Below are 23,683 nucleotides of genomic sequence, written 5' to 3'. Positions count from 1 at the left end.
TTTCAGAGAGTTGTCAACGCGAGAGCGTACCTGCTCCTGAGGAAAGTTCCGAAACAAAGATTTGATTTGAAGGAATATTGATCTTCTTCCGAACACTCCCTTTAGCTCCTTGTACGGTAACATAAAAGAAAACTCTGCTCACTCGCACGACCAAGGAAATATCACCACGGTATCGAATGGAATTGGTAGAAATGAAACTTTATTTTCTCACTGCCAACAAAGTTTTGGATTTTTGATTAAATAAAAATTGTTGATAAGTTACAAATGTTTTAAGACTATTAAAAAAAATATTGTCAAACTATTATTGTTATACAGAGTGTAATAAAAATGTGAGCATGTTAAGTACAAAATAATATCATTCTGAACTGTTTTCTTGTGGTATATTGCAATATATTAAGTACTGATGAAAATTAATTGAAAATTGTATTGTACAAAGGATTAAACGTAGCTTTTATGTATGAACTGAAATGTTTAACTTGTTATGAGATTATGTATGTGTTATCATTTATTCATTTTAATAATCGAATAAAGAATTTTATTCTAACTATGTTTTGAAAAACTGTGTTCAATAGATTGTTATTGTATTAGATAATTCATCCTTGGGATTTTACAACGCTTTGTTAACATTGTTTATATACCATGTTATTTATTATATGTATATTATAGAAACAGAAGAATAAATACAGAATAACTGCATTTATAATTATTATACACATTAGGAATATTACAATAATGAACAAATTCAAGCAGGTGGAACAGACGGAATAAATGTATTTTCGAAAGTGTTCTATGTACATACATATACAATAAATCACATAGTGCTTTATCAACAATATTATTACTCTGACCAGCAACTGGCAATTGTTTGTGATATATTTAATTAGTTAACGACATATTTAGTTAAAAAATATAAACCCTTAAATCTAAACATCCTTTTAATCAGTATACATGTACCATACCATATAAGAATCTAATAATATATTAAGGAAAATATAAAAAACATAAATTTGATGCATAGCAATGAGTTACGTAAATATGTCATTTATTCTTGTATTTGAATAAGAATATTCAATTGTTTATAAAAGGATACGTCCAAAACAGCACATATGTCTGTTGTATGATTGTAATAAGTTGTAATAAGGAAAATACTTGCCCGTTTTAATAGGTATTTAATATTTCAATTTCTTCCTTTAATAAGACTATGTATAAAGGATACAAAAAGGCCTCCAAAAAATCCACTAGTTAAAAGATTTCGTCTACTTATAAAATATTTTTTCCATTGACCTCCAGCTTTTAACAATAACATTGCCTACAAAAAGCATTTTTTATTTAGCGTTTATTACATGACAATAATATTTTTAAAAATTATTCTTACCCATAATCCAAATACAGCAAAAATGTAGAAACCAAAACCATATAATCCAGTTAATCCTAATAAACCAGCTGTGCCTCCTGATAATGCTGCCATTGATATCCTACAGTATTCTACCACAGCAGCATTATTTACAACAGCTGACTCACTATATGCAATAATCTCTGAAAAAAAAGAAGATTTAGTACCAGACAGTAAGTTTACTTTATATGAAAGTAGTATTGTTTCTGAATAATTTAAAAAATTAAAAAACAGAATTATTTAATAAATGGCAAGATGAAAATAAAATGTAAATAAATTTCAATGTTGTTTAAAAAGCTATTTTACAAGATTTATTTCCTATACAATTTAACGTTTCTGGATTTATATATAATATCAATAAATAAAAATATAACCTATGAGAGATGTTACAAATATTTAATAAAATGCATTCAATATTGAAATAGCCTTAGAATAATCGATACTCTGTTATTTACCTCCTTTCTCCTGTTTTGTTTTAATTTTTCCCAACATTGTTATATTTCTGTTGATATTAGCAAAAGATTTTTATAATTTAACCTAACACATTCGTTAATGACTATGTATATGTGTACATTAAAGTTCGTTTGTCGGCTGCTATAATAAAGTACGCTTAGAGTGCCATCTACCTGCTATCAAGATTTTGTTACGCGTGACGTTGGGTTATTTAGATCATTTTTGTTCATTCTGTTGGAAGTTTATCACGCGGAAGGTAAAAATTTAATATGCCATTATTAGTCTTTCCTGAGTTCTTAATTAAATAGTTAAATTTATACATTTTATAACCAATAAATTTAGTTTTGAAATGTCCTTTATTTGCACTAGCTTTGTGATACTAGTACGATCGATCCAGTTGTAACTTCAGATTATGTAAGATGTACGTCGTTAAACGTTTGCATATCTAAAAAGATATCTGATTTGTTCGCATGTCGACTGCTGATCCATGTAAAAAGTTTGCATGTAAATTACAGCAGTGTTTAAATGGTTTGTATCGTAATATTTCTTTAATTTTCTATTTCTAATTTTTATGATTGTATTTATGATTATACATGTGCTGATTAATTATTCAATTTTAGACAACGTCTATCAACCATCACGGTGTGAGTACGTTATAGAGGAATTAAGACAGTGTTGTATAAAACATTCTGCTATTTCGTTAGTCTGTGATGGTATAGATACTTCCAAACCATACGAACATAATACAGTCGATTATGTATGTACAAATAATTTTGTCATGTATAATTATTTCATTATTGGAAATTTTTACTAATTTACTGTAATTTCGTTTTGTTGCAGAGAAAAGCTCAGAAATAAAATTCATTATGGATAAGAAGTACCAAATTGTACGCTTGCAAAACAATAAAAGATTAACGACTATTAGAGTGTGTGCTGCAATATCAGTAACTGTTATTTTATCGACATTATATCAATGGACACAAACACCGGAAATTCCAAAAAACAAAGGGACATAAATATGTTTTGACATTTTAACACAAGTAATGTATGAATAAATAGCAAATACAGATATAATAGATATTAATATGTGGTAAATAATAACACGTAGTTGAAGATGGAAGCAGTAAAAAAAGCAAAAGAGCGATTTAGAAAGTACCCAATTATCATTGCGCAATGCCATGAATCTGGAGCTAAGTATGCTGCATGTGTATTAGCAAAATCTAATTTGCAAAAAGGGGACTGTGAAAATGAGTTTAAGGAATTTAAGACATGCCTGATGAGAGCTGCTGCAAAAAATAATACAAAACTATAAAGTAAAACTTTATTTGCTATAAAGAATTGTTTATTTAAGAAGAATATTTAAATTCTTAAAAATGAGTGAATTTTTGCCATTTAAGGCACACTGTGTATTAGCATTTATTTTTAGAATAACTTTAGTTTTTTACTCAAATTTTCATGATAAAACATTTAATGTTCCATATACTGATGTAGATTATAAGGTATTTACCGATGCTGCGAGACATATGGTAGAAGGATCATCACCGTTTAAACGAGACACATATCGCTATACACCATTGTTAGCGCTTATTTTAACACCTAATATTTTTGTAAATGAAAATTTTGGGAAAATCTTATTTTCCTTTATCGATATTTTGGTAACAATTTTAATAAAAAAAATTGTGGCTCTACAAAATTGTAATGAAAAATTACAACGTATGTGTGCCTTCACATGGCTTTATAATCCTTTTACAATTGTAATTTCAACCAGAGGGAATGCAGACACTATGACAGTCCTTTTAATTATGCTAACTTTGTATTTATATCTGCAAGATAAGTTCATTCTAGCAGGTTTATTTCATGCTTTGTCAATTCATTTTAGATTATACCCTATAGTGTTTAGTATACCTATGTATCTTTCCCTTCGTGATAAAAGTTATGTCATACCAACCAAAAATCAGTTAAAACTGGTACTTAGTTGCGTATCATTAATAATTTTTGTGACAGCTATAAATTATTATTTCTATGGTTATAAATTTCTTTATGAAAGTCTCATCTATCATATAATACGCAAAGATCCCAAACATAACTTTTCCGTTTATTTTTACATGCAATATTTATCTGCTAATCAGCTACCTAACGTAATTAAAAAAATGTTCACTTTCTTGCCACAACTGATACTACTACTATTATTGTCATATAAATATTCAAGCAAGTCTCTCCTGCCATTTGCAATGTTCACACAAGCCATGGTAATGGTGACGTATAATCCAGTACTAACATCACAATACTTTTTTTGGTATTTGTCTCTTTTACCATTGTGTCTCCCGCGCTTTGGATTAACCTTACGTAGATCATTATATTTGTGTTTTGTTTGGGTTCTCAGCCAAAGTTTTTGGTTATTGGCTGCTTATTTATTGGAATTTCAAGGGTTGAATACTTTTACGTATATTTGGATTGCTAGCTTATTTTTTTTCGTTGTCAACGTTAAAATTTTGAACGACATTATCGTGTACTATAAGTACTAATTAGAAATTTAAAAAAAAGACATTATTATTATCGAAGTTAAATATTAATTAGTAATAAAAATATATGTTATCCGTGCAACGTGAAATGAAGTTTTGTGAAAATAAAAGAGAATAAAATTGAAGTCGAAAAATCTCCAAATCCCTATCCGAAACTATCACGAGTTTAATGACAGTGGTAGGAATATTAGATACGTGGTTAATGATTCGTAATTTTATTCTTGCAGGAATACAAAATACTTATTTACAGATGGTTTCGTAAAGTAATAGTGGTAGATTCTTAAAAGGAATGTAGATATAGTAATAATAATACAATAATAGTAAATCTTAATGTAGTAATCTAGATCAATTGTGAGCAAGAGCATCCTTTGGATCATTTTTAGAAATATTTCTGTCGTTTATTTCTAAGCTGCTAATGTGATGATATTTAATATTATGGGGATATTGCTCATCAAATTATACGAGAATGCTTCTCACAATTTCTAACGACATCATTCAAACGATACTAATTATTCCATTTACACAAAGTATAACAAAATATCATAGATCAAATCACGATTCAGACTGAAAGAAATAGCATTTCTTTAGTAAATATTCGAACACGATATATTTACGATCACGTTGAGAGACAAACATCGAACGTAAAGAGAAATTATCCGAAGTGCGACACGAAATGACCCTATGGATACATGAATCATAAATGAAAAAAGTAACTCAAGTATAGTTCGTATAACTATAGGTCATCACGGCAGACGATGCAACATATAAAAATAGCATTATTTTCTTTCATTGCTTTCGTTTACAGTTTATTGAACTGTGTGCTATGTGAAATAATCTATTTTATTTCCCTTGACGTGAACAGACAGTTGATTTCTGCCCGAAGTCGGTCTCACCGGCTAGGACACAAATCACCGATAATACAAGGAAGTTAACAGAAGAAGTGATAATTCCAAACCTTGCAGCGATTCTCGAACAAACGCACGAATCTCTAAATAGTCGGTGTAAATTTCGTGTACCGGCTGCAAGGTCCAGAAGTTACGTACTTCGGTTTTAAAGTTTTACGCTATATCGATAAATCAATTGTCACCATTCTAGACAGAAGAATAAGTTACATCTCTGAGAGAATAAGGAAAACGAAGAGAACACCCCGGGTTTGCGTGACGCGAAATACTCCTTATTATACCCAGAGGATTGGCGAATAAAGCCCGAGCGTCGCTCACTCTTATTTCTGCACGAGGGGAGCAAAAGAGTACGAAAGACGGCGCTCGTTAGAGGATATGCGTGCTCAAGTGCATTTACAAGGTCGCAAAGCAACAATATGTCTCGATGTATGCGGCTTTAAGACGTGCGTAGAGAAACGTGAAATCACTCGATATTGCACGTACTCGGCGGTTAACACGCGCGTATTTTTACAATGGAACGATGCAACTTTTAAGCGCATCCGGACCACTCGTTCCTTCTTGCTTTTCCACGCATCGAAAGACTTTCATTTCTTCGATATTATCGTTGTATCTATTTCCTCCCTTTTCTTTCCCTCTTTCCTTTTCTTTCTTTTTTTTTTTTTTTATTCCTTTTACTCTTTTCTCTTTTTGCCTTCGGTTAGTCCTTTGCTAAAAAATTAAAGCAAATACGATAAAACGTAAAAAGTCCACGAATACGTGCTCCAGAGATAGACTTTTGTCGTGGCTATGGTGCACGGAGATTCGAAGAGGGGTTGGTGAAAAAGGTATTGATATTGGGAGGAGAGTTGCGATTGCAGACAAGAAATGGGATCGTCTTGCATGGAATGAAGGGTGAAAACGTGAGACTACGAGGGCTGTTATATGGCAAAGATTTAATAAAATATGATAACAGCAGTGATACACATTACACTCTACGAGAAGTATAAAATAAACGGCACTGGCTGCTTAATAATTAGTATGTAAATCAATTAACTATAAATAATTATAATAATAATAAAAATCGTTGTTGCGTTATAATGATGGATGATAAAAGTCGCGTAAACAAAAATGTACACCTTACAAGTACGAAATTTTTTGCGCCGATCGATCACGATGATTACGATAATAGACGATGGATACTTATCTAAAAAAAAACATACTTCAATATATATATATATATATATATATATATATATATGAATATGTACTTATGCTAACAATAATAATTAAAAAAAGAGGAGAAAGAATAATTAAAGCACTCGGTGTAACGCATGAATAAATGCATCATCAAATTTATACGACATAAACTCAATTAATATACACAACATTAAAATAAACATTTCTTTGGTCTTGTCGTTTCTTTTCTTTTATTCGCGTTGCAAGAAAGAAAAGAAACGTGTCCCGTCTCGTAAAATTTAGTCCTCCGGGCAAGGAAAAAGAAATTAGAAGAGACAAAAATGAAAATAAAAGAAAACACGAAGTTCGATCAAAGGGTGAGTGTACTTATGGCAGTGAGGGGAAGCGAGTGGGCTGAACGGAAATGATGAAAGTTTCAATGTCAGTTTTATCGGCCAGGTGTACACTAGTGGTAAGGGCACGCGTTAATACCTATCGACTGTCGCGACGCGGAAAACATTGAAAATTTCTAAGCTTCTTCTTATTTTCTTTTCTTTGTTCCTTTGTACTTACATGTCCTTAAGGTTATATGGTGCGCGCGCGCGTGTGTGTATGTTTCGCGAAGTGATCGAAGGGGAATGAGAAAATGCGACAGACGTTAGCTAAACTCGGAATAAAAAGTTTTTTTCATTGGCACACTGTCGATATCGAAGAGTAAGACTCGGTAGTTTCTTCGCGGTACGTTCCTCGATTCTCAAGAAAAGAAAATCTTTATTTAACTCTCTCGCTCCCTTTCACTCTAAAATGCGCGCTCTTTCTCTCTCTCTCTCTCTCTCTCTCTCTCTCTTTCTCTCCCTGTTTTTACTAAAATTTCTTTCTCGCTAACGGAAGATCTTGTGCGAACAATGCTTTGTCTTTTCCCGTGGGTTTCGTTTTCGCGCCCAATCTTTGCGCTACAGGTATGTACGTGCGAGGAATTTTGGATCGAATTGCGATCGAACCAATACGGATCAAAGTTTCATGATTTTCGAAGCATATATTTTTTATATTTTTTATATATATATATATCTTTCTTTCTGATGCGGATGAAAAATGTGTATCGTTTCTGACAAATCGACCTGGTTTCCGTTAGAACGTAGAGAGGGATGCGTCCAACCGTTAAAGCGGCGATAGCAATTCGTTTGTGCATTTTAGATCCGCGTGTGACGTATCCTGTTGTCACAAAAGAGCGCTTGATCGCGAAATACGAAGCTGCGAAATTCACGATGGCCGGTCGTTGATTTTCATATCGCGTTCGCGGCGATTCAATTCACTGTCAGGCAGCGTGATAGTAAGATCGATGATCGATCGTTAAACAAAAACCCCAGAAACAGCGACTCTCTTCTTCCTTCCCTTCGTTTTTTATAAGGAGATCTCAAAAAAGTGTCTAGCTAAATTGTTTCGTTAGGCTATTATGATACAAAGTAATGTACACTAAAAAGTATGATTCGCTGTTCATAGTCAAATCTCTAGTGTTCGAAATATTTACACATGTTTATTATTCACCCTCCTTTCGTTCGAATTATCCTATAGTCCACTTGGTGCACTTCTGTTCGTTTCGTCAAAGGATCATCGATATTGACCGATTCGCTGATGAAATATCAACGTACCGAGTATCGGCTGCAAGGCGTGTGTACGCGATGTTGCGTAGGTATATAATTATATATATATAATTTCGTTTTCCCCTCTATTCTTTAACAATTAAATATCAGTTCACTTTCAATAGAAACGGTCGGTTTGTTCGAAAAATCGATCGAGTTAAAAAAAGGTTGCGGTTGGGTGGCTACGCCGAGTTACGCTAAACGCGCGTAAGTAAACGGATCGATAATAACTCGTTATCAAATACGGAGGGAGGAGTCGGGGGATGAATAGTCAGCGGAATAGTATTTCGGCGAACTTCATTCGTGGCGCAGGTTTCGGCTTGTGAAGTTTGCCAATTCGATGCGCGATAGCGTCGGGGATGTAACGGGTTCGCAACAAAAGTTCTTGCATTTAATCGCGTTACGAGAGTTTCCTTCGAGTTTCGGTGTATTTCTTTTAGATCGAGTTACCTTTCGTTCGGTTAATTTACTTTTCGCCTCGGTGTGGCATTTGCGCCACGCGACTCCTCGCGTTACACCTTGTGTGTTACACATCGTTACCGTTTCCTAGTGTCGTTTCTTTTTCCATCGGTACTTCGCCGAACGTTCCCCGCAATTAGCACACGCATTATTACCGTAATCGACCATTATGGCCGGGCATTAGGCGAGCCTTCGTCTCGAAACGTATTTTCCTACGAGATGTTCGGAATTTTTGTCGAGCTTCTTTGTCGAGCCAATTGTCTAATGTTACAAGAACTTCGTTGCATCTCCGTAACGTAATTGAAATTCCATTGTGCGCGGTTTAATTGTATGTATAAGGAAAATTCGATTCGAACGAATGTGATTCAGACATCATTAGCAGAGGCCGAGAAAGGCCAAGCTGCCGTTTGAAAACTGGAGGAAGGAAAAGCAAAAAAGTAACGAACGACAGAAAAATAATGGTAATAACGTGTTTGTCGTAACATGATCTTTCGATAGATATCGCGAACGTTCCTAATTATTACCACGAGCTATTCTGTCGTGTTCTTTTCTTTCTCTCTCTTTTTCTCATTTTATATGAGAGATTGATCCAAACCGAGTCACGCGACTTGTGCACCGACCTCTTCGTACGCGAATTTATCATGCATCGCTAACGTTCGATGCAGTTTCAACGAGCAGTCGTTTACAGTCTTTTCTTTCCCGTTTTGTTCGTTTGTTTAGTGTACCGGTAAAACAGTCTATCGTATTTGTAAAAGTGGATCGATGTTGGAGGGTGTGTTTGTTTTTTGATGCGCGTGGACCGAAACGTTGACTGGAAGAGATTGTTTCACGAGATGATTTTTCATACCGGGGACGAGTGTGATAAGAGTGCGTTTTCGTTAAGTTGTTCCCAAGCGTTGTCGTTCGAGACGTACCAAAAGTCGAATAAATTCCTGGCGCGTTCGTATCAAAAATTATTGGTCGAGATTACTACACACGGTGTACGTTGAAAAGTTTCTTTCTGTAAAAACGTAATGGATTTGTCGGATGATAACTTAGCGATACTCTCCCTTCGATTTCATACAAACGACACGATCAAGAAGATTATCGTACACAATAAACAAAAGAAACGTCGTTTCGTCGAGAATTCAAAGTGCAAGTCTTCGATCGAACGGATGGTCGGTCTGAATCAGAAGTGCTCGCGTCGCTTCAGAACGATCATCCTTCTTTTATCTTCTTTCCTACCGCCCTTACGATACTCGTACGATAACGATCGCTGTCGATCGGATCCTCACCGCTATATTATACAAACGATACGCCGATTAATTTTTAAAGATTCGCAACGATTCGCTTGAATTCCTTTTCGCAGGCAGCATTACACGCCGCGTAACGCTTTCTGAGAAAAAAGCTTTAACATCGAGAAAAATATGGGGGTATATATCGTATCTCCTATATGTCGCTCAGTCGAATTCGAAATAGCGTTTTTTTTTTTTTTTTCTTTATACTCAGTAATCGATGCAACGTGTTTAACGTAGCTTTTATGGATAGCACGCGAAAAAGTGTTCATTTTCTAAAAAGTCACTTTCCATTTCACAAATGCGTGGACGGTCGACTCGATCGTTTTTAAAATACATGCTCCCCGATATCGAGCTCTATGCACGGTAATTCACATATCTCGTTTGGAGGTTGACAGTATTTTTTCGTATTTCTGTTTCTTTGTTCGTTCAAGTGTTCTCGCTTTTAAACCCGAGAGCGTCAAGGAGTTATTTACGCAACAAACGGTATGGCACATTTCATTGAATTAAAACGTTGCCTTTTTCGTTCTTGTGTTTCCTCTCGTTCACGCCTCAAAATCGGGAATTCTGATTAAATCGCCATTCGTTTAACTCTGTAGCGTGAAATAGTAAAAACGATCGGATCGCCGGATAAGGTTTGCGAAATAGTTAGTAATAGGCCATAATCCCTAATCGTAAAGTATGAAATGTATCAACAAATTTGAAAAAACTTCCCTCGTTCACCCTATTAGGCAATATTTTCCCTTTCTTCATCCCTTTCTCTACTCATTCTCTTTTCCATTTTCGCGCTCAGTTAGAGAACGCTTAACCGTTCGTCACAGGACTCGTCATAAATTGCCTAACAATATCGCGCTTTATAACACACAGCGTGACCGAGCCGAGCGCGAAGTTTCCTCATCGAGATGCGGCAAACGTTTCGAAATTCTTTCGAGAGGCGCGAGTTTGCGCGTCGCGAGAATAAACCTTTCAATGAAAACAACGACGTCGGGAATTGCACGAAACGAAATGATTGCACTATAGAAAAATAAACTATTCGAAGTTATCGATCATGCTCTTACCCGCGAACTTCCTTAAACCGGAATAAGCGAACAGAAGCTTCGCAGGAAGAGATTCGCGCGCGATATCTCGAGTGCATGCAGTTCGCATGGTGAAATCGCACGGCCGCGTTCGTGGAGGAAACTTCGCGTTGGCTCTCGTTCCTTTCTTTGACTAAAGGCGAAGAAATCGATATAATTTAATTAATAATTGACAGATAACCAATTAATACGTATAGGATGGCCCTGCGGCAAGAAGGCGCAAACTCCTAAGGTTCAAACGACATAAACTTTTCTAATTTTAACATTGCCCTGGACCATCCAGTACATTGATTGTAATTACTTCCCGCAGTATACTTCGTTATAACCTACATTTTTATAATAGAAATCATGTGTCTGTATGTATAGATCTCTCTCTTTTCCTCTTTCTGACATGGCCTCGTGCCGTCTGTAAATGTACGCGGATTCGTTTCCACGGATCGAACGAGTGTTTCCACCGTGTACGTTTTTCGTGTCTTTTGTTTCTTCCTTCACCCCGCTGAACCTGTACAATCCGGAATTCCACCAAGCATTTATACATTTACACGTGACGTGTGTGCGATCGTACGCGCAAGCGCGCGTGCCGCGAAACGGCGCCCGGGCCTTCTGGCACACGCGCATGCGCACAGTATTTCGTTTGCGCGCGTTGAATGTGAAAAGTTCAAAATTCTTTCTCTTTCTCTCACAGTCATTCTCGCCTTTTTTGCTTTTACACTCGTTAACACTCACCCACGTACGCTCTCATTCTTTTAAATAGTTAACAGTAACATCAGGATGAATATTGTACAGAATGATTGATGTACAATAATCTGGACTTCCGGTGGACAGTTCCATGGCCCGGAAATGGGAGACTCCGTCGACGAGGCTGGTCGATTTCGCGACAAGAAGAACACGGCGATCGAATTACGAGAGGAAAGATACTTACGAGTACGATAATACTACACTGTGTAATTTCGTTCCGATCTGACCGCGTTCTTCTCGACGAAACGATTCGAGCGCGAACAGAGGAACTGATCGTTTCGTGACGACGGACTGCGCACGATCGCGGTCGATCGTGGGATCGAGAATGAGTTCTCGATAGGAAGGAAGTATTTATATTACGAATACTGATTTTCTTTCTCTTTTTCGATCTACGACGACAGGGTCGAAAACTTTCGAGGGGAACTGTCCGTCGCGAAACTGTCCGCATAGTATCCGATATGCACATAGTGTTTTATCTTTTCATTCTCTTTCACAGTTACAAAACTAACTAAATCTTACGAGATACGGTGAGCAATAATTCCAGTTATGTACAGAAATTATGTTACATACGTCTGAATATAAAGATATTTTCTTCACAATACAAATGTATATTCATTCGCTTTTTTAGCTCTGAATGCGCCACGATCACCGTCATCGTTCGTTCGAATCCCATCGTCGTCACCGACACGTTTGCTCGAGCTCTACATTTCCTTTTCTCCTTTTCCTTTTTTTTTCTAATTCTGTTTTAATCACCGACGCACCACGCGAGTATGGGGCCAATCCGTAGCGTGCAGCCTTTTTCTTTCGAAATCGTTTTAGTAATTGATAGGCTACCCTGTTTCGTTATCGTAATCAATGGTATTATGCTCGCTGCATAGCATCGCGACGTCAATGAGCGATATATCTGTTTGTTTCGTTTTTTTACCGTGTTTTTCTTTGAACTTGAGGATTCTCTATTTCGAGGCTGTAGATCGTCGTCGAGGAGAACTTAATAAGTCTGGATCCTCGTTCGACGAGCTACAGGCATTGCAAACGAACAAGAAAACATTTTCGACAAGAACGAAGATAACTTAATAACGATTGTAATCGAACGAAGAATTCTCGGCCAGTTTCTCTTCTTTTTTCCATTTTAAGTCGCGCTCCATTTTTTTCTCCCGAAACGAGATACACGACCAATTACATCTAACACGTTGTTTCCTCTGCTTGATCGTCTATTAGTTAATATCGTTATAATATTATTTACACGAAGCTGTTCCATTCACAAACGAGCTTATTCCGATACAGCTTTGCTTTTGTAGCGCCACCAAACTATAGGCCCTATGTTCGTATTGACAACAGGTGATATATTTATATATGTATATATCTAATCATCATTTTAGCTATCTATTTTACAAAGTTCGGCCCGTGGAACGCTTCGATCGCTTTCCAAACGCGCGTATTTTCACGATTGAAAATCCTCAGGCCGGAAGGAGACACGAGATCGCGATCAATCTTGTCAGACAAGCAGCACGATCCGTTCGAAGTGTCCTTTTTCCTCGTCTAGTGCGCTTACTTGCGAATACTGCGCGAGACCTAACATTTTTTCCTACAAATAAAAAAAGGCAGCGAGACACAGCGTGACGTCGAAGTAGCAGCCGAGACGTTATGCCTGTCCGTGTTGACGACGCGATCCAACGATTTCTTCGTATTCAACACGTCACTCTTACCTGGACATCCGTCTACGTATCACATGTTCAAAACGCGAATTATCCGTACGAAGCACAATTATTCGATGTTCATTATTTTCTTGTTCACCTCGTGGCGTTTTCCCTCGTTTAGGAGACTGCTACTACGACCACAATGATCCGCGATGAAATTCGATTCTCGTTTCTTCTTTTTTTTTTTCGTTACGTTTCGAATCAACATTAAATACTTATCGAGATCTATAAGTATGCGAATAAAAGATTGTCGATACCGAGTGGTCTGTTCTCGTTCCGAAGAGCTCCTTCGATTTACGAACCTAACCACCGTCCTTCGTTTCTCGCTAATCCACCAACTACCCATTTTCGATGATCATTCCCTTTCTTCTTCTTCTTCTTTTGTTTTTTTCTTTTTTTTAATTGATTTCTATCGAACCACGTCGAGCCACGTATTTCTTTGACATTTACGATAACCCCGTTTATCCTAGTCCAGTCTCTTCGATGTACAAAGTCGACTATCTTATTTCTATTAGACGATAGAGAAAAATACACTGTGTTCCCGAGTCGATGAAGGAACCTTCTTATCCCACGATTCAGTCTTCTTAAATGGAGTACCACGCGTAGTCAAGGCTAATCAATTCTTCTCGACAAGCTCGATCGGTCATTGTCGTTACCACAGTTGTTCGCCATTAATTCGATTCTTGTTTCTGCCGTTTCTCGAAGTCGGCCAACAAAATTTACAACTATCCTCGCATCCTTCACGATCTTCCCATACCGGTCGAATAGCTTAAAAGTTTGACGAGAGCTATTTTTTGCCAGACTCTATGTTCTCAAGCAGTCTTAAGCGTTCACGTTTGCCCGTTGTTTCACCAGCTCGTAGCGCATTTACTGAATAATCGTAGTGTCAATTCCTTCGTAAGCAGGAACGTATCGTAGACCCTGCCGGCCCGCCACGCTCATCCTCTCGTGGATTCTCCTGGGCATCGTTTCCAGTAGGTAAATGCCTCTCGCGTATGTCTTCTTCTTTGCCAACAGTTTCTTCGTAACATTCACGCCGGGATACTCGGTAAGCTCTTGCGGTTCTTCGCTCGTTCCAACTTCTTGTAACCTTTCGATCGTGTCCCGAGAGATGTCACGGACAATCCGGTTCTCCTCGCTTTGCCCGCGTGGAATCCTCAAACTTTGTACGTTCGACTTATCCAAATGATATTCGTCGATCGTCGAAGACGCAGGAAACGGCTGCACGGTCCGATGACGCTGCTCCACGAGTTGTCGATGATCACGGCTGGCCCTTCGTAATTGTCGTAACACTATCTCGATGTACTTCAATGCTTCGCCGTTTTCAGCCATTCGTTGCGCTCGTCCCTTCAATCGAAATTTCCTCGTCTCGTCCTTCGACTTCGTTTCCTCGAGCAATCGTTCGACTTCTGGCACGGGTGCGATCGTGGAAGCTCGCCGAACGATATCACGATCTTCAAATTCGACGCTATCGTGGCTCTGATAAGGGTAGTTCTGCTCTAAATTTTCTGCGAGAAACTTTTCGTGCGACCTGAGCGTATTCGACTGCCGAGTCCATTCGATGGCTTCACGGTTCTCGAAGGCGGTACTAGTTAGGTCCGAACGTCGACGGTTCTAGTTCGGATAGACCCCCTGGCCTCATACGTGCGTCGCTAACGTCCCTACCGCCGAGGTGCGCTTTACCGTCGCTACTCCACCGTTTGGGCCGCCCGTGATGTAGTGCGCCGAAAGTGGTGCCTGGAAGATTATCAAAAAGTTACAGAAAATTAGCATCGAGCTCGTAGGAATTGTAACGTTTGGATCGATAAGGACTTTGCGGTGAACGCACTTAATGCACATAGCACTGAATAAGAGTGGGCGGTGTAACATTAAAAATAAGATTGATTTAATCGGCGCGATTAGAATCAATTGGTTGCACAATTATCTCGAGCAAGATCTAAACTCGAACTAGTTCAGGTGAGCGTAGGAATGTACCTGAGATGTCGTAACTGTGCCTCGGAATTTGACACACATTCACTGCCATTGTACTAACCTGCGGTCCAGCACCGTTCAAGGTATTCAAGCTATTCATTCTCATTGCTTGCGTGTAGGGCGGTGGTGCTGGCGTTACTCCCGGCACAGCCGTGTGTGGCGCGTGTCTCAGTTGCTCCGCGGCTGACATTCTATTGTTTGGCAGAGGAAAGAACGATCAGAACAATTTCTTGCGTGATCTATATTATCGTATAAAATATCGCGATTATAGTGTGTATGGGTCGTTCGAGAATTGTTTGATCGAACGACGAAGCGCGGATTTGTTCGATTAATATTAAACGTGACTGGGATCTGTTCGAATCGACGTTATAAATATTCAAGACAGACGATTCATAATTTACGTGGAATATAATTAATCCCCGGAAACGATTGCACACGCGGCGCGGTAAATCCGTTAATCAATACGTCGTAAATATTATAACGTTAACGCGTACGCTGTCCCAACGTCAAGTTCTCGAAATAGCAGCCGTATCATCTTCTGTTACCCTGCCGCATCTTTACACCACACGTTCGATCATCCCTCTACGAACTCTATTCTTTTCAACGATTTCCTTTCATCCGCCGTCGATTCATGGAATATCACGTTCCAAACTACCGTCGACTATAATTTCATCGTCTTCGGTGCAATTCGTGCGCGCCTCTGTAGGATTACTGCGCCAAAACACAATTACAGTGGGTCAAAGCTTCCTCTATTATCCAGAGCGTCGAACTAGATTGCGGGCTTGATGACACAGGGGGCGCGAGTTCCATTGATACCGTCCCGGCATGGCAGAGGCGGCAGCCAAGTCCCTGAGAACTTTACCTGAGGTAGGGGTTTCCATACGTTGCAGAGAAACGTGGGTCGATCGCTGGGGTGGTTTGCGGAGTGGAGGAGCCCAAATTCGCAGAACTCAGACCGATCTTCTTTGAGGCTAGTATTCCGCCAGACGGTATCCTGCTTAAGGATTCCCGTGATGCACCCACCCCTTGCGTCGTGGGCGGCATATAGTCGCGGGTATAATCTACGTACGGTACGTAACCATTATTGTTACTACCGTCCTGCAACAAACGAAACAAAAGGGCAAATATTAGCGACAGATATCATGATTTCCCAGTAATTCTTACAAACCGTTCGTTCCAGCACGGGGTGAGTATACCTAACGATCAAAAACACTTGGTAATTACCATATACAGAAAGTTTGTTCTTATTGCTTTATGAAAACACGAAAGACGGAACGTGCGGGCCGTGCCGAATATAAAATTAATTTTCTCGACGCTCGCGACGTAAGGTCGTGGCATCGACCCGTAAGACGTTCGTGCACGGTCGACGTTGGCACGGGTTCCGCGACCCAGGAACATTTCTAGGTCTCGACATTATAATTCGTTCAGTGTGTACAGAAATTAGGATCGGTACAGATTATCATAGTAAAAGGGAGATCTGAGACGTGGTCGAATTCCAAATGTTCCACGCAGCAAAGCTTGGAAAGGGTATTAGGATTCGGTGGGGAAATTCTTAAAAACTGCAAATTAAATCTACACGGTTCGCGTGAGTGCATGCCCAGGGGAGAGATTCTACGCTTTAATATGCACTCTAGAAGCTCGCTGTTTCTTCGTGAAATAAACTAGATTACGCTCTGGCTCCGGTTCTTGGCATCCTCCTCGTGCAAAACGCGAGATTGCGAGCAGAGAAATTTTCGGACGTGAATACTGGTAGTTCGAACGAGTATGGCATTGGTTATATTATACTTACGTTATTCTTCGGCGGGAACGAAGGTTCCGTGTAATCGGCGCTGTAACGATAACCCAAGGGATTGGGTACAGGGCCGGCCAGCGCCAAAGCGTTCACACCTCTCGTGCTTCCTTCGCCCTCGCTGTCAAGCGCTGTCACGCTCTCCGCGTTGCTGACACTCGATCCCGCCCGTATATCCGCTTTAACGTCCGACAGGTTGCTGCTTCTGTCACTTTCTCGATATCTATCCGCGTTCGAATCTGTTTCCTCTGTCGGCGAAAGAAATTCGAAAAGATCAGCATAGAGAAAAATAAGATTCCAGATGAGAGTTATATCCTGCGTGACTGTCCATTGCATCGAGTATTTATCGAGGATTAGAGTACGAAACGGTCTGTAAATGGAGTCGATGCCGATTACGATCGAGAAAATAAGTACTTGGATGTATTAAGTAGAAAAATATATCGGATAACTCTGTTACGAAACTATAAAGCGTATAATCGCTGGAAGAAAAAATTAAGCTGGATCAAGCATAAACAAACGCTTTAGAAAGCTACTGAAGGACCATTAGATATCGCGCGTTGACTCCACCCAAGTACGTTTGAATACCAGCTCGCTACTTATCAGACTCGTTTGCATTCAATGAGCTATCATTCATCCGCGGTTATACGTATACGTTTTTCCGTATCGTTAACGATAGATGCCGAACGATAACGTTGGTGTCTCGTTCATAGACAAGAAGAATTCGAAGCAGTCCCGCGACTGCCTGGAAATGATGAAATCTCGAGTCACGAAAAACGATAAAAGCAATGGGAAACGGACGTGACTAATGACGTTATAATTCGTTCGAACATGATATTTCACTCACGCATATCAGTCTCTTGAGTCTGGGCCGTCCTCGGTCGTGGTTGTTTGATGCGGTCGCGGCAATGTAGAATGAGTATAATGATCACGCCAATCATGATCACGCAGAAGATCAATCCACCGATGATGAGAATCAGTTGCCAATCGACTGGAATCAACGCTAAGCGTCACGAATGGTTAAAATCTCGGCTGTTTGGCTCAACGAGTGAAACAATATCGTTCTCATCTCTTTCCTTTTTATATTTTCACTTCCTCTTCAATTTTCCTCTTAAAATTGCGCGACGATCGGTGTTTGCGCCCGACGACGAGTTCACTCTAGTATAAAATTGTCGGACGCGAGTGCGCGCGACTGCTTAACGATGCGGATTAAATTTTTGCAAAGTGCACGCGGAACGCGCGTCGGTTAATTGAATCCCGTGGAATTTATGACGTGGTCCGGAGCGTGTATCGATGAAAATTTACAGAATCAACCGGCTGAATTAGTAGAACGAACGCCGTGCAGTCGAACGGACGGATCTGTGAAAGATCGGTCGGAATTATCGGGGAAAAAAATTGGCTAGGTTCGATCGAAAGTTACGATGAACAAGGATCGCGGCAAAAATTGAGACTTAGAGTGCCATTTGTTTTCGTTATTTTTGTTTCCATCGGACATGTTCAAATAAAAAACTTCGACTCGTATTTTACTACAGCCTGTCTGACTGGCCAACGAATCGCCGGTTCATCTTGTCATTGCTACGATCGAACGTATCAGATACCGACGCGTGTTTCACAAAAATGCAAAATCACCGACCGTACACACACTCTGTGGTTTCACTCGATACTCCGTCACCGATGTTTTTATTTCATCGTAGGACGAACATCGGTCGCGATTTGACGGATTTGGAAATGCGGTTGGTTAGAATTCCGCGCCGATCTCGAAGCGTTCGAAACGCGTGACTCCGTCGTCGAACGAGATTCGATTTTTTCTCATTGATATATTTCTCGTCTTGTCCCTGGAACGCTTGCAGCGTTTTTTATGGACCGAAAACGTAGCAGTTTTTCGAGGACGCGTCGCGCATACATGGAAGAAAAGCATGAAATCGCGAGAGGAAAGAATGCAGAGAGCGAGTAAGAGAGAAAGAGAAAGAGTAAGAAAGGTAGAAAAAAGAGAGAAAGAGAAAGGTAGGTCGTTTATAATGGATATGAACTTACTGTGTGCCGTCAGCTTGATTATGACGGAATCCGTGCCGAAGCTATTCGTGACCGTGCAGTTGTAATCCCCGAAGTACGTGGATATGGGATCGAGCAGCGTGACAGTGCTGACGACTCTCTCGCCGGTGTATTCCTCCTGCACATGGAACGGCGTATTGTTCGACGAGAAATTGAGCTCGCGACCGGCGAAGCTCCATACCACCGAGTCCGCTTTTGGCACAGATACCGCGGTACACTTCACCTGCGAAATCGACGAGGAATAGTCGAATAAAAATCGTTTCCAATTGCCAGACATTTGCTCCCTTCTTGCCGAATCGACCGATACCCGTGTGTGCTTCTCTTTTTCGAGTGTCTCGTTTTTTAAGACCATTGCGCGTTGTACATTGATGGGTAAAAATGAAGAATAAAAAAGAGGAAAACAAGCGAGTTAAAAAAAAAAAAAAGAAGAGAAAATATGGTTAGTCGATGGCTGTATTCGCCCTATGAATGTTCATCCGTCTAGTCTAAATTCTGTCGAAAAATATCCGGTCGCTTTGCGTCGCTATTCTAAACCATCTGTTACATAGATTCCGAGGCCGTTCGATTTTCGGAGACACAGAGTCTAGCGATGCGGTTGCGGTTTTCGCATATTTTCCATAAATGCCTCGTTTCTGGTCCCAGCGCGCAAGTTATGGCTGATATAAATCGGAGCCGCGTCGCGTTCGTCGGCTTTACGAGACGTCGAAAACCAAACGAAAAATAACTGTTTTCAATAATCGACAGAAGCTTTGACGCTTTCCTTCTTATTATATATAATGGAACGTACAGTTGATCGCATACCTAAGTATTCGTCCACCTAGCACACCCGGTGTACACACATGTAGGTAAATGGATTTACTGGCTCACGAAATTGTTTCGACACCTACTATAAAAATCTTTCTATCAAATTTGAAAATTACAAGATACTTATTGCAAACTTATATTCAATAAAAATAAGCGTTGACCATAAGGTGGCCACAGAATATCGAGGTTTAATTAATTAATTAATGCAATGGATAAATCACCGCTTAAATACTTTTGTCATCTCTGCGAAATATACATTGTACTAAATAGCTTTGTAATTTCTATATATATTAATAAAATTTATATCAAATTTTATACGTATGTGCATGAAATTGAAATCAAAAGCACTGAAATTATTCTTCTATTACTACGGAAAGAGTGATATTCCTTTTATAACTGTTATGTAATGGCAAAATATTGTATGACATGTCATAATGTGTTGAAAAAGTCGACTACGATAGATGGACGAATACTTATGCATGATTGTAAAAAAAAAAAAAAAAAAAGAAGAAAACAAGAACAGAAAATAAGAAATGAATGTGGATATGAACTATAGATATAAAGGAGAATCTCAATGGCAAAATTACTTTGACAACGCCCTCGTCGGGTACATATTGCACCCTCTGTGACACTATGCTCGGTGACGCCCGGATGTAGATATTCGCGTAGCCCGTCAGCTCCGGAAAACCCGGTACGTGTGCCTTGCAAAAGTACCGTCCGGCTGTCTCGTGGTTCACCACCACGCTGATGTTCGGCGTGCTAGCGACCTGTCGCTCCGAGTCCTCGTGGTACCAACGGATCTCCGGTGTTGGGTTTCCGTCGACGTCGCACTGCAAGATCTCCGTCGCGCCGTACTGCGTCTCCACGGAGATTGGCTGGTGCCGGAACTGTGGCCCGTCTGTGAAATTTAATTTTCACCTCATACAATTTTTCTAAATTGATATGTCAGGGAGCGAAAGAAAAGAATTTCTTTTCTCTCCTTCTAAACTGTTGTGATATCATATACGTATAATATTCGCAAACCGGCCGAATGTACCGAATGAAACGCGCAACGGTCAAAGATCTCTCGTGCGACTGAAGTAATATTATTAGCGAAATGTTACAATTTCACACGTGAAGCCGTTAGCAGTGTTAATAACGATACGGATAATTACGATACAAATGGTAATGAAAGAAATGAAATTTTACAGGTATTTGATTATTTTAAATTTTACAAGTTATACGATTATTCCACATAATAAAGAATTATGAAATCGTAAAAGGGAAACTTATAACTTGTAACTCTTCAATTTATTAATATTGTTATTTGATAAATTATTGTGCAAGAAAATTCTGATCGTACCTAGTTTCTATCACGCGTCGTTCGTTGTATCGTGTTTTACAGTACAAAGCTTTTAACGCAAAACAAGTCACGAAACGCGAATTTGGTTGGTCTGATCTTTTGAAGGAGGCGATGTTCACACACTGAAGAGGAGATCCATAAATCGAGAATACGATCCGTGAAGAACTACCTCCGAAAATATGACGGCAAATTTTCTCCTAAGAAGTCCAATTTATTCTCGGCCTCGGCTTTTGACAAGCGTTATCCCGAATTTCGCTGATGCCCGCCAACCGGATCCCGACTAAATAACACGACGAAACGACGTCGAAGCACCCTTCCGGATGAACGAATGGGATAAAGAGAGGCCGAGTCAGCGAATACTAAACGCGTGCTTTCTTTCGTATGGGGCAAATACACGAAACGAAATTCTTCATACGAATCGTCAGCGTGATACGACTCGAAAATTATTCCTATTTCCCTTTCTGCCTTGATGTACATTTCACCTCGTTTGCATACTCACACGTGATATCCAGAGTCTCGGTGTCCTCGCTCTTCCCGACATCGTTGTGAACCTCGCACTTTACAATCGCGTCGTGGAGATCGCGGGTTGCGTTGTGGATGATCATCTCCGTGGTGTAGTCGCCAATCACCTTTTTCTCGTTGATGAACCACCTAACGAGTAAAAAGGATAGACCCTTGATGAACGTGTAATTGCTGTATAATTTGCAGGCGGCAGCTTCGCAAAAAGCTGCTGCTACCGGTCGATCGACGCGACGAAAAAGTCTCAAGGAATAATTATGCATTTTTGAAAATTCTTCGCTGCTTCTTTCGATCTTCCTCTTCTTCTATCTCCTCCAATCTATTCTACAATTCGTTTTTCTTACCACGATCGTCTTTCGTTCTATAATACTCGAGCACGATTCTCCTCGTTCATTTTTCAGATTCGATCGATAGGAGTTTTCGGTCGGACCACAAAGGACGAAGGAAAAGCGAGAACGATAACCCCCGTCGAATTAGTGGCGAGTCCTTTAGAAACGATCTTCGTCGAGAGATCGTGGTTTACGGCCGTTCTTCGGCCGCAAGATTTATCTCGTTCGCCGGTACAATCGATGAAAAGAGCGACGAGGATTGGTCCGGATGGCAATAAAAGCGGGGGAGAGGCGGTCTCTTTCAACCGGTCAAATCGCGTGCTCATATACGTTAGCAAAGAACCGAAGAAACTGAATGAAACGATCACGAAACTTTCGTGGCTCGTGTATCCTAGGAAGGATGCCTTTTTCTCGCACCTTTCGTAGTAGGTCACGTTCTAGCACCATCCAAGTCCCGTCGCTAATAGCACTCGGGTCCCTCGGCGTGACTCTTTACCTGGCTTTTATTATTTTCGCGAAATTACACGTCGTAGAAACTTCCGCCGTAAACGTCTTAAACAGTTGCTCGGAGATTCTAGCCGGCTTTTACGGTTTCGATTTCACACGAACCCGAGTAAATCGATGTTTCGTCAAGGGCTATACCTTAAATGAAACCATGTAAAAGTTTCTCGTCTATTTTCCTGTCACTGCTCGATTATTCCCGAATCGCACGTATACGAAAGTAAAGCCATTCACATTGGACAGTATGGTTTCGCTTTCGTTTCGCGATCTGTGTTTTATCGGACTCGCTAGACAAACGGCACAACTGATATACGTCGACGTATACAAACTCGCGTACACTCGTATGCGCTCACATAGAGAGATCGCTAGGACAGCGAAACAGACAACAAGGCAACGCGTAACGCAACGTACGTTCTACCGGTCAACATTGTCCTAAACTTTGCATTGTCCTCTCTTTGAAAGGAGTATCAATTATTTGCTTTCTACGAGCCACGACCGATTGCTTGCTAATTCTCCTTTTGTCTTCGTGTGTGCTGGTCCACTTCGTTCTTTGATAAACCAATGCTTCTCCCTTTCATCCGTCTCCTTCTGTTATCGTTAAAAATCCACGAATTAAGCATTTCCTAACTTAGCGAATAGTACAGTAGAATGATTTGTGTCGCCTAATCTTCGGTATCTTAAAATTCTATCTTGAACATTGCACATTTTTGAGTATTATGAGACACCGTTAGTCCTTAATAGAGAAACGAAAGGATGAGAAAATTTCGCTAGTATAGTTCGTGGTTCGTTATTGGAAAATTTATACGGATAGAGTATATATCGATGTTCTGTTGAAAGGTAATTGATATACTTGGAACTTTGAGCGAATGACAAGTCCAATGGTTGTTGCTTCTACGATGCTGTTACAACCCTGTTCCATATTCCACTTGCTATTACGCCCATATTCTATTTGAAAACTAGAACAAATTGAAACTATGTTTCGTGTAATAATTTGAAATTGTGTTTTTGATGAAAGGATTGTTTGAAACTATATTAAATTCTGAAATTTATAATAAAATATATATTAAAAT

The 23,683-nt window shown here is 39.5% G+C and overlaps 3 protein-coding genes and 1 long non-coding RNA gene across 6 annotated transcripts in view; 2 read left to right on the top strand and 2 right to left on the bottom strand.

Annotated features, from left to right (window-relative positions):
* Nucleotides 1–747: 747 nt before the first annotated feature.
* On the bottom strand, nt 748–1,996 carry LOC126868305 (ER membrane protein complex subunit 6). The gene is made up of 5 exons (XM_050623628.1): nt 1,849–1,996; nt 1,376–1,536; nt 1,217–1,309; nt 1,091–1,110; nt 748–970 (listed from the first exon to the last, which is right to left on the bottom strand). Exons 1-5 carry the CDS (start codon nt 1,883–1,885, stop codon nt 940–942), a joined length of 342 nt encoding a protein of 113 aa, XP_050479585.1. The 5' UTR covers nt 1,886–1,996; the 3' UTR covers nt 748–939.
* Nucleotides 1,966–2,603, top strand: LOC126868309 (uncharacterized). Its single transcript, XR_007690572.1, has 2 exons — nt 1,966–2,102; nt 2,467–2,603. It is a non-coding gene; the product is annotated as an uncharacterized LOC126868309 (long non-coding RNA).
* A 476-nt stretch (nt 2,604–3,079) lies between these two features.
* On the top strand, nt 3,080–4,493 carry LOC126868297 (GPI mannosyltransferase 1). Its single transcript, XM_050623619.1, has one exon. The coding sequence runs from the start codon at nt 3,220–3,222 to the stop codon at nt 4,369–4,371; it is 1,152 nt and encodes a 383-aa protein (XP_050479576.1). The 5' UTR covers nt 3,080–3,219; the 3' UTR covers nt 4,372–4,493.
* A 1,412-nt stretch (nt 4,494–5,905) lies between these two features.
* LOC126868282 (irregular chiasm C-roughest protein-like) overlaps nt 5,906–23,683 on the bottom strand; it is a 157,289-nt gene continuing 139,511 nt past the window's right edge. For 2 of the 3 annotated variants that reach the window (XM_050623591.1, XM_050623593.1), the window contains exons 6-13: nt 21,764–21,915; nt 20,510–20,820; nt 19,101–19,341; nt 17,914–18,069; nt 17,070–17,317; nt 16,143–16,378; nt 15,342–15,471; nt 5,906–15,046 (exon numbers count right to left, since the gene is read on the bottom strand). In XM_050623591.1, the coding sequence (XP_050479548.1) occupies nt 14,948–15,046; nt 15,342–15,471; nt 16,143–16,378; nt 17,070–17,317; nt 17,914–18,069; nt 19,101–19,341; nt 20,510–20,820; nt 21,764–21,915 (1,573 nt within the window). In that variant the 3' untranslated portion in view covers nt 5,906–14,947. The remainder of the gene's footprint in view (nt 15,047–15,341; nt 15,472–16,142; nt 16,379–17,069; nt 17,318–17,913; nt 18,070–19,100; nt 19,342–20,509; nt 20,821–21,763; nt 21,916–23,683) is intronic. The other variant, XM_050623592.1, reaches the window with a different exon arrangement.

Source organism: Bombus huntii, chromosome 8, assembly GCF_024542735.1.
Source record: "Bombus huntii isolate Logan2020A chromosome 8, iyBomHunt1.1, whole genome shotgun sequence".
NCBI lineage: Eukaryota > Metazoa > Arthropoda > Insecta > Hymenoptera > Apidae > Bombus > Bombus huntii.
This window is presented reverse-complemented; position numbering and strand designations above follow the sequence as displayed.